Here is an 11,424-nt window from a genome sequence, read left to right as displayed (position 1 = left end):
TGTTCATATTCAGAGTTGCCTTTTTGTAGATAAACATCAATCCCTGAAGCAGAAAAACTTTAAATGAAATCAAATTAATCACAAGATCACTGAATCGCCTTAACCAGCACTCATGACTACCATATGCAAACCCATTAGTCTTGCCCTACGCAGTTTCAGTGTCATACCATCCTTTACAAAGAAGCTTAAGGTAATGTATTTTTGGTTACCTGATTAAAACATGCTGTTCTGAAATTGTCAGGTAATCTCAGTTCCTAGGTTAACTGCAAGTCTTTCTTGGCTTGATATATATACACATTAAAATACTAAGAAAAAAGCAGCAAATCAAGGCAGTTGCCATTGCATGTGAAAAGCTGAAGACAGCAATCCTTCAATACCTGACCAGGTATTTATCATTGGCCCTACAGCCAATCTAGCTACCAAGTTAAAGAATATCTTACATTTATGAAGTGCCCAACTATAAAGTGCAAAACACTAGACACCCTCTTTGCCACTCCACTCCCCTTCACTTTTCAAACAAATTATCTAGATCTTTTCCTCTGGATCCCTAGATCTGGATATTTCCCACATGCAAAAGTTTTGACTTGGCCACTGCATTCAGTAAAAAAATTTAAAAAAAAATTCCATGCAGAAAAGGGCAAAATTCAGTAGTATAATTTTGTCAAAATACGTGCTCAATGTCAGTCCTGTAAAACCAGAGTAAAAGTAGACCCCAACACTTAAGTTAGGACTACGATTATCCACACATCATCAGGTTCCTCAGGATCAAAACATCTCATTCCTTTAACTGTAACCCAAAAAATTCTACCTGTGGAAATGAGAACATGTTGCAAGAGAAGTGACTGAAGATGTTACCCCTGGAATATAGCCTATACCCTGTTGCAAAAAAGTGAAATGTAAAGTAAAAGTGGACAAACTTAATATAAGGATAATGCAGCATTTTTTTAGGTCTGTACAGACCATTCTAAGGCAAAATGTCCGGTTTCTTCATTATAGTTAAATCTAAATTCCACAGCAAAACATAACTGACTAAACATTTCAGAACATTGTGAATAAATTATCATAGCCAAGGCAAAGCCGAAGTAGCCATGCTGCTTGTTCTACTACATAAAGGCAACATAGAAATTTAAGATACTGCAGCCGTTCTGAAAACGCTTCACTTTTTCAAGTTTGTGACACAGGTAGGTTGTTTTATAGCCTTAAAATATTAAATTTCAAGATTACAAGATTTAAACTCAATCTGCCAAAGAACTTTCTTAAAAACATTATATACTAAAAATGTGCTATTCTGTAGTCTTCCATCAACTGCTCATGGAAACGTTCAAATAAAAACACAAAAACCATATATATATTCACCACTAATGAAATAGCAATCATTCCACACTACTCACTGCCTTAGGCAGTAAACATTTAACACCTCTAAGCAATTTATTAGAACAGGGATGTTTGCAGAAAAGGGTTTTAAATCAGAAAAACCCAAACTTATCTGGACCCAACAGCTCTACTACAGAAAGTCTGCTTGAGCCACTCATTGTATGTACACTGCCAAGTAGATTTTCAAACACTAAATACAAAGCTTTGTTTTGTGTATGGTAGTGTTAAATCTAATTTTACCACTTTTGCTAAAAAGCCTTTAAACTACATTTGAATTGTAACCACACTTACCATTTTTTTAAATATGGAAGCCAACATTGTAATATCCTTTAGCAGGATTATTATTCACACCTTGTAACACTGAATTGTCCCAAACTGAACACTCATGTTATTTCTTTCAGAAGAATTATGCAGTAATGCTGCTGTAAATGAAATGGTGAAGTGAAGGGTAATCATATACTTTCATATACCTAAAATTTCTAGTTTACGTATATGAAAGTATACAATAGTTGTTTACATAGCACATACTTTCAGAGTATTGGGGAAATATGATAAACTACTAGTATGTGAATGTGAAATCAAGTTGGTTTTATAGTCCAAAAGCCAAGATATGTAGACAAATTTTAATAGGCAATGTTTGAAAGTATCAATCCAAGTAATATCGAAGAGTGCCAATCTGCAATGTCAGCCACACCCGAAAAACTCCAGGCCCAAAAACACATGATAAACAAAGGTGTGAAAAATGGGTTGCAAGTGGTTGTCTTATACACATTAGTGGTATTCAGGGATGTTCATGTATCTGTATGAGCTAAGGGACCAATCAGCCACCTAAAATTCATGTTCAGATGAAAATGTATTATGGAATAGGACGTAGGGACAATGAATATATGGTCATATCAAGTGTAGAAGAGCAATAAATGCAAATGCATCACCTACGCCTCCAAGATTGGGGAAAAAACTAAAAGGATATACCACAAACTGGAGATGATATACTAAACCTTGTTAAACCACCCATTAAACAATTCTTCAGTTGCTAACATCATCAAAAGCTAGCTCTGTCTCATCTCATGAATAATGTACAAGGACTGTATTCAGTGAACTTTTTTGGTACATCTTGTTGGGTTTTGAGATTCTCCCTAGAAGGTTCCATTGATGACGTTTGTAGGGGGAAAAAAGCAAGTCATGGCACACCATTATCTAACTGATACACACTCTTCACACCTATATTTGGAAATGCATATTTTCAAGCAGCAATACAAAAAGTATTCATGAAGAATGCATAATCTCTGAAAAAAATTACTGTATGAAAACATCCCTGCTACCATGTTTCTAAATACAAAACCTTCTACCAATATTTTGCTTCTGTGTAGCAAGAGAAGTCCTTTTATCTTTTTAAAACAGATAAAATTCAGTCCTCAGGTGTGAATGGTATGGATGACAGTCTTTTCATTTTTTTTTTTTTATTATAGTTGAAGGATCCATAAGCATGCAAGCCTCGTAGAGGAGGGCCCGGAGGGCTAAGGTTCAGCTGATGGCGATTCCTTTTAGGCCAGAGCTGGGAAAGCCTCTGGATCATCCACATTCGGAACAGAGACACCACCAGGCTAGAAAAAGAAAAGAGGAAATTCAGCCAAGGAAACATTAGCACCAAATTAAAGCTTGAGCATCAGAATCAGAAGCTCTGAATAGGCATAAGCCTCTATGGTAAGGAACTTAAGAAACAGTATAGCCTGTTAAATATTCTGTACACTAAAAGTGCAGAAGAAAATTATCCTCTACAAAACGTTTCTAGTACCCATTCTCAATTCTTAAGGCTAGCCCCTCACCTTGTCAGACCTGCCCCCACGCACTGGCCTGCCACCACGCCCTCGCCCGCCGCGGGGTCCCCCACGGCCACGACCAGGGCGGCCCAGGTCACCAAAGTTGATCTCCAGCTGAGATGTGATGTCGTTGGCTGGTTTCCGGAAGTGGTGCTCTCCAGAGGCTTCGTCAGCATGGGCCTGGGGTCAAAAATATGATCATATACTCAGAAAGTAATGCAGAAAAAAAGGAAAGCATGTCAGACTAAAATTGCACATAGCCAATTCAACTAAACTTGGAAAGAATGAGACCAAGTAATTATAGCACAATATTCCTGAACATGAAATAAGTATCAGGTACATTTTTTTCTGTGGAACTTAATCCTTGGGTATGATTTTGGACATGCATGACTATGCATGCACAGATTTCCAATCCTACATGTACCAGGGTTCTCCAACATCGGATTGCTGGGCCACCTAGAAAAAAAATACCTCTTCATTTTCCACTGCAGTAAAAATCAATCATACAAGCTCATGCTCTATATGCACACAATGTTAAGCAAAAGCAGGGGTTAAATAAGTTACCACACTGATTTAAGAGTTTTAATTGGCTTTAACAAAGGTTAATAAAATTAAAACTTGGGAAGAGAATTCATACTCCCGTTTTTTATGCTTTTTTAAGCTGTTGCTCAAATTGTAAAAAAAAGTATACAGCACAAAGATTAGTTCAGTTAAATCAAATGTCAAGATGTATTGCTAAAGGTATACCTACAAATACTGAAAGGGCATTGATTAGAAAGACCTATAATCTTACAATTCAGTCTGTTCCAAATATATGTTTTTATCAAAATCTGATTCTGTAGTGTAAATTACCAGCCTCAATGAGTGGACACAAATCACGTAAGGTAATGCAGAACTGGCAAAGCTCCATGTGGAAGCTCAATTCAATTAGTCTAAAAACCACTACATGAATGTGGATGCTCAATAGCCATCTTTGTTTTATAAATAACATAATGGGCATATCAAGCAGTATGCTGTCAATGTAAGTGAGTTTTCACCTGGAAAATATTAAAAGATCATGTTTTTTTAATTTTGTACAAGTGTGATTTAATCTATATGTATTGTTAACATTACTTAAAGCTTTTTACGATGTTTTCATAATAAGGATTACCGAAGACTCATGTTAGAAAAATGTGCAAAACTGCTTTTAAAAAAACATTAAAAAACTGAATTGCATTGTCATAGCTGGCAGAATAAACTAAATGTCAGAAACAGCTACTATTTTGTAGATGTCGTTTATTATTTTGTATCCTATCAAAATATTTATTTTTTCATGTTTTGGTCTTATTTCTTATAATAATCTTAATATCACAATATTGATCCAGCCTAAATTCCAGGCTGTTTAAATTTCTTGTAGCTAAGGGAACCCCTAACTGGAAGAAACTAAGACACCCAATATTTAAAACATTCCCTCAAAACCCCGAAACAGTCCCTTCATGGTACTGTGCTCTGACCAGGTCTGCATTACTATTCCGTTTATAACACTAATGCCCATATTATAAGAAAAACCATAGGTCTCTTTTAAATTTTCCTATAAAAATGCTATAAAACCTTACTCATACTGAAATTCTTCAATTGTTAAAGAGGGTGTGCATTCTGAACAATATTCTTCAGACTGAAGCTGGGTTGAGGAAGCAGAATGCAGAGGAGGGCATGGCAATGCATTTATAAGCAATTAAAAATCAAGATATTACCTCTCACTCCAAGGAAATAACTTTAACACCCAAAACGTAGAACATAAAATCTTGTTGCTCCCATTAGTTCAACAGCAAAGCTGCCAATAGTTATAGAAGTAAATATAACGGGGGGTATAAGCACCTTTTGGCAGAAGGTAGTTGAATCAGCTTCCATCTCTGCACTGTCGATTAAAGTACCAGCAGGTTTCTGTTTGTTTTTTGAAGAAAAAGGCCATGAAAAGGGATTGGTTTAAGTTACATGTTCATACCAATCAGTACATTCCTTCAGAATTACTGTACCCTCTTACATAGAGAATTAACTCATTAGCAGATCTAGATTACGTTAATATTATTTCTATGGTTTGCAATCAATGCTTTGAAAATACAATGGTGTTGCATTACTCACAGATCTTAAAGACTTTAAAACATTAACATTTAGTCTACCAACCTATGTTGGAGAACCCTGTACAAAATATTAATTTATGTTACTGCCCCATTAAAACAAATTTTCAGCTAGACTACCAGTTTCCTTTCAGTCTTCAGATTTTAATTAAATGCCTCAACACAGAAACAATAATCAGCCTTTTATAAGACTAACATTTATAGGTGCTGTTCTTAACTTGAACAGAAAATTTAAAACAGTCTAATTTTTAATATGAAAATACCCCTGAAACTTACATCTTCACTCTTGGATTTGTGCAAAACATATCCTTTCTTCCACTGCCCATCAGTGCCCTCGTTGGGTTTGCGGATGTTGAACTCAACCTTTGCTCGTTCCTTGTCCTGCATGGCCTTCCATTCATCCAGTGTCATTTGCTTAGGCCCTTCTTCTTTGACCTCTTCCACCTCATTCTCTCTGAAAGAAAGAAATCCATATTGGAATTTTTAGTCATCTCCTGTAGTGGAACAGATTTCTATCATAGCACCTATTCATAATCAGGAACACATTATTCTTTATGCATCACAGAAACACTGCCTACCATAGGAGCCCGAGAACATAAAGGCTAAAATAGAGAGCAGGTCATTTGGATCATCCAGCCCATTTGGTAGGTAGTAGTTAATTGACAAGGATCTCATCCAGCAGTTGTTTTTTTAAATCCAGAGAACCAGCTTCAACTCATCCTTCAATCAAGGCTTGCCTGCACCCTTCAAAGACTTCAACAGTCTTCAAAGACAAAAACGACTTAAGAGACACCAAGTAACATAACCAACACGTCTTGAGACGGACGAGAAGAAATAGGAGTAAAACCACACGGTAACACAGAGAAAAAATGCAAACCCCACACAGAAGGCATCTCAGTCCAGAATCAAACCCAGAATCTATGAGGCAGCAGAGCTAACCCCCACATCACTGTGCTGCCCTCAGTCATGCCAATCCAAGGGATTTAGGTGGCAATACTCATGACATCCCACAAAATGATCAATTCAATCCCAGTTCGCCTAGGCAAACTTTAAAATATTTTGGTTAAGAAATAAGACTGATCTTGCTTAAAAGCATGCAAATACCACAATCAAAATCATGTTACTGAACTGTACATTTTGTGCACGTCTCCACAGTGAACAAAACATAATGCGAATATACCAATGTTGAAGACGGTGTACCTTTGTCTCCCATACTCACTTGTTTTCAGAGTCTGCCACAGGGTGTTCCTCTCCTTCAGGAGTTTCTTCAGTCACATTGGATTGATCAAGTTCACTAGAAATTAGAGTAAACAAAACCAACTAAATGTCCACACTATTCAAGAAATGCTCAAGAGTGGCATCAAGGTCTTCACAAGACTAACTTAAGGCCTCTTAAATTAAGGTTGGAAAGCCAAACCATACAAATGCACATAATGTCAAACTGAAAAGACATCGATGTTCTGTTAATATGCAGTGTAACAAAATGCGATCGGCTACTACACAGGTCAAATGGCATCCGGATTTGTGGAAACAAGCATTTTCGATCTTGATCCCAGATTTTACTGAAACTACTGGCTTCAACCAACATGAGTGCATAGTGTGTTCCAAACTGTCAATTCCTTAGCACCTGGAAAAAAGTTATTAACTTTTAACTTACACTGACTAAACTGTTCAGCATTTAGAGCCGCATTCATCAGAAAAGAAAAAGTCAACACCCTGTAGCTCTCAAGGATCACAGCTGGCAGTTTCTAACTTAAATGAAGATTAACTTATTCAATTGACCAGAACTCCAACATGGTACAAGTCTTTGCAAACTGAAGATTTAAGTGTTACCTGCTGCACTGCGACTCTTCAGGACCAGAGCTGGCCACCCTGATCTAGCTAACGTACCTCAGCTCATCCTTGACAGTGCCCCAGTTGTGAGATCCACTCCCGCCACGCTTTTCTTCAGGTTTCAGGCTGCTGAAACAAAAGCGGAGCACTAATAAGCTTTGACACAACAAGCCAGTGATTAATAAGCCAACAAAGCAATGAAGTACACTTTTCAAAAAGAAAAAAAAGTATTACGAGCCACTTACGATCGGTCACTTCCGCTGTGTCTGTCAAACTCCCGCTTTCCACGCGAGTCAAAGCCGTCACTCCTGCCCATACCGCGTCCACGGCCGCCACGCCCACCTCTGCCGCCGCCACGCCCTCGCAAAGGCCTCTCTCCTGCAGACCTGGGGGAGGAAGATACACGTCTATCAGATATTCAACAGGGATAACCGCAACTGCTGATCCATAAAGCTTTTGAAAGCCAAGCCAAGAAAACAAAAAGAAAAACTAAACAATAATTCTTAGATAAGAAACACCACAAGGCAAGAGTACTTCTTGCCTTACTGGAAAAAGAAACCTTGTAGTGACTTCAGTTTTGAAGGATGAACCTTCCTCTTTTTTCACTAGCCCCAACGTGACAATGTGATACCACTTTGGAATTCTGTCATTTCTTTAATGACTAATCTTACCTGACCACACAGCCTGGTTTCTTCTACTTTAAATTTTTTAAACAGTACCTGCCACCACCATAGCCGTGCCTATTTAGGAACAGAGTGCAGTGAGTCTCTTTACCACTTTAGTGCCTTATCTTATCCAGAGATTTATCTTCAAAATATTTTTACCTGGATTAATGGTAGCTCATATATAAACTGGGATACCCCTGTGAAAAAGAATACAACATTTAAAACAACCTTTTCTACCAAATTTTTGGCATTGGTTTCCAAGTGCTCCCTAAACAGGAGTTAATTTTCATCCTTATTTTCAAACACTTGCAAATGAAGGTCAAGGATAAAAAAAACTTGCCATGACCAAAGTAACTGCAATACAGGGGCAATATGCAGGGGAAAAAAAAAACTTTCCTGGAAATTACTGTGTAAAACTTAAAATTTCAAGATTTCAGCTCACCAGTCGTTTTACACAACTGACCACAGAAAATGGGCCCAAATAGCCAGTGTCCTATGCCTTTTGTCTAGTATGAAATTAAAAACTAAAAATTTGTCTTCGGGACAAATTAATTCAGATTATGACGCACCTTCTCTATGTGCCATTTAATATAGAGTTCTCAATTTCTTCTAAAAAACAAAGGAACACATTTTTGTGTTGTAACTGATGTGCTTTTTTTCATGTTAGGGGCTGATGGCTTGGCATATTTACATTTTTTCTGCAAAGTCTGGGAAAACTGAAATCATTTCTCTCCCCCCCAAAAAACCACTAGCCCCCAAACATCCCCTTCCACAGCTTTCTAACCCTTATACGGTTCGTAAGCTTACTTCTCCACAGAGAACTCTCCACCTTCGGGCTTTTCTTCAGCAGGCTTGTCAAAGCGGCGGTCGCGTGGGGGCCTCCTGTCTGGCCTCCTGTCGCCGGGCCTGCCCTCTCCCTGACCCCCCTGCTGCTGAGAGCCCTGCTGCTGGGACTGCTGCCCCTGGTGTGGGGACTGCTGGTCAGGCCTACGGCCAACTCTCCTGATACCTGAAATAGAAAGCCAGCTGGTGAGTTAGGCCTGAAAAATCTAATCCTTCATCCGTGAACAGGAAAGCACGATTCAGATTCAACTCGCAATTTTATTGGTCCTGTCCAATTTAAAAGAAATAAATGAGATTACTGAACTCAATTACAGCTATGGAATATAAAAGTATACGTGGATTTCAAACTGGACAACCGCTAAAACGAAGAAATTAACTCAACCTGTTATAATTTTAATTCCTAAAGGACATAATGCTAGTTTGCTGTGAAGTTAAGAAAGATGTTAGAAGACTTAAAATGTTTTTTTATAATGCACCCCCAACTTAATCAGCAGGTGATTTATGTATTTTAAACCCCTTGAGTATTTTTCTAATGCGTCATAAGCTAATTAGCAGAAACCAGGTTTAACAAGCGAGTTTGTACATACCAAATCAAAAAGCATGTGTTAACTCCTGTATGTAGTATGAACTGAATAATGATATTGCTGACTTACAGCATGAGCGTGACTGGAGCTGGAATGGTGTGAAACCACTTCACTAAGTGAAAAAAACTCACAATATTGGGTTCTCAAGAGGTAAGTTACAACTTTTGCTACTAGATGGAGTTCTAGTTCAATATACCAAGAGAAATCATTTGGTCAAAAGGTTCCCAATTCTAAGAGCCAGTGCATCTGTACCCCACCCCCCTCCAAAAAACAGCCCTCAGGCAGAACACGTCCATATAGCCTAACCCGACAGCTGCTGGCACATTTGGATGTGCACCTGTTGGGGACGCCTCTTCTGTATGGGACCAAATTGGACTTTTTATCTAAATTAAGCCCTTTTACTGAATTGGTAAACGCCCACTTTCCTTTTAAAACGATTACAAAGGATGCGTCTATTTTTAGAAAAAATCAAGCGCCCAGTTCCAGGTTTAGTCGAAATAAAAACGAGTCCATTTTGAATTTTGTTTGGTGCATCCCAAGAAAGGTCCGCAAGCTCGTGGGGGGGGGGGTTCAATTTTCGAGGTACTAGAATAAAGCCCTAGCGCGGTTCCTGTTTGCCCGATACAGGCGTGAAGTCGACATCATGCAAACAAAGCACGTGAGAGCTGTTCCGAAATGTACATGCCGCTGGACTAAAATCTAAAAGCAATGCATGCAAACGAACGAGCCCATTTGCGTCACATGCAGAGGACATAACTGATGAAGCCCAACGACGCCGAGGGGGTCAAACGATTGTTTAAAAATTCCCTCGCTAGCTCCCAGCACCACGCCTTCCACGGCGAGCGACGACTCGCGAAGATCGACTTCCGAGTGCTGTGACAGCTCGACAGCCTTCCCCAAACTTCCACCACGAGGTTGGCGACCTGACTGCTGCAGCGCCAGGCCTCTGCGAGAGAGCCTTGCTGTAGCCGGCGTTGGAACTGCTTTAATCAGACCGAAACACTTCAGCAACCTCCCCGCTCTGCAGTATCTTGCAGGCCTGGTACTAGGAAACGCATTTTAAAGAATTAACCGTATCTAGACCCCCTTCAGCACCGGATAAAGCATGCGCAGGTACAGCCGGGAGACTACAGGAAGAATGCATTTTCGAGTCCCCAAAGGCGTACATTTTTAGCTTGGCCGAACGTGTACAAGGCACTGAACTACTGTCTGACTAGCTTAGAATAGGAACCATGTTGTTGACCTCATGGGGGGTTTACGCAGTAACATTAACACAACCCCCTTCCATGTTCTGAAATACGCAGTCCACTGACCAGAGAAAGGGGGAAAAAAGTCACCTTCTTTTTTGAGAGGCACAGGAGCCTGTGTCTCTTCCTTCTTGTCAGGGAGCGGGTTCTTTCTGTCCTTCTGCGACTCTTTTTTCGGCTGCTTAGCGGCTTGAGCAGCAGTCTTGGCGGTAGCAGTGGCGGCCCCGTCCTTCTTCTTGTTCTCGGCCGCTTTTAACACCTCAAAGGGGTCGCTCTCGTCATCAAATAGCTGGTCGAACCGATTAGTTACGACGCAGCCGAAGCCTTCTTGCAGGTGTCCGGGCATGATGGCGCCCCTTCAGCGGGATTCTCCTCCGATTCTACGAGGCTTGAAGCGAACAGCTCGCTTGATGCTGCCACAAGATGGCCGGGAAAGAGACCGTCTTCTCTTCCGGCGCGATAGACATCCGGGACTTCAAGCTCGCTGCCACATGGAGAATGTAGTTTTTAATAGAGGCAGGGCTCTAGAAACATACTGCAAGAGCTGCAGTGAAAGACTACAAGTCCCGGAAACCATCTGCAGCTAAAGTGCTTGTTTCTGTTCTTGAAAAACGTCTGCTTGGGAACTGTAACTAGTAGCGCTCGGCATGGCATGCTGTTGGTAAACTGAAAGGGAACGTGCACGCTTGTGTCAGTGTGGTTTCATTTAATTTTTCTTGGTCTTCAGGTGCTCAGAATTGTCAGTCTAATCACTGAAAGCTTTCATTCACTTTCATTTCATTCACATGATCAATACTAGCATTAGAGGCTGATGCTATGTTATTTGATTTTAATGGTATCGTGCATTTCAAACAGTGGAGTACACATTTTGAACAGCGCCTAAGGAGTGTTGCTTTGTGGCAAGTGAAAGCTTTATTGAAAACGTGGTGGCGCAGGCCTCT

General features: G+C 39.8%; 1 protein-coding gene across 7 annotated transcripts; it reads right to left on the bottom strand.

Moving 5' to 3' along the window:
- Window positions 1-1,983: 1,983 nt before the first annotated feature.
- Window positions 1,984-10,941, bottom strand: serbp1a (SERPINE1 mRNA binding protein 1a). Of its 7 annotated transcripts, none has more exons than XM_088598509.1 (9): window positions 10,550-10,940; window positions 8,617-8,818; window positions 7,390-7,530; window positions 7,202-7,273; window positions 6,531-6,605; window positions 5,588-5,765; window positions 5,052-5,117; window positions 3,201-3,374; window positions 1,984-2,978 (listed from the first exon to the last, which is right to left on the bottom strand). In XM_088598509.1, exons 1-9 carry the CDS (start codon window positions 10,827-10,829, stop codon window positions 2,919-2,921), a joined length of 1,248 nt encoding a protein of 415 aa, XP_088454635.1. In that variant the 5' UTR covers window positions 10,830-10,940; the 3' UTR covers window positions 1,984-2,918. The 7 variants fall into 7 exon arrangements, with proteins under 7 accessions (XP_088454635.1, XP_088454636.1, XP_088454637.1 ...); XM_088598510.1 differs by having other exon boundaries at window positions 7,202-7,270; XM_088598511.1 differs by having other exon boundaries at window positions 10,574-10,939.
- Between the last annotated feature and the right edge of the window lie 483 nt (window positions 10,942-11,424).

Source organism: Lepisosteus platostomus, chromosome 11 (genome assembly GCF_059453375.1).
Source record: "Lepisosteus platostomus isolate fLepPlt1 chromosome 11, fLepPlt1.hap1, whole genome shotgun sequence".
NCBI lineage: Eukaryota > Metazoa > Chordata > Actinopteri > Semionotiformes > Lepisosteidae > Lepisosteus > Lepisosteus platostomus.
Note: the sequence above shows the minus strand (reverse complement) of the source record. Positions and strands in the feature narration are given on the sequence as shown.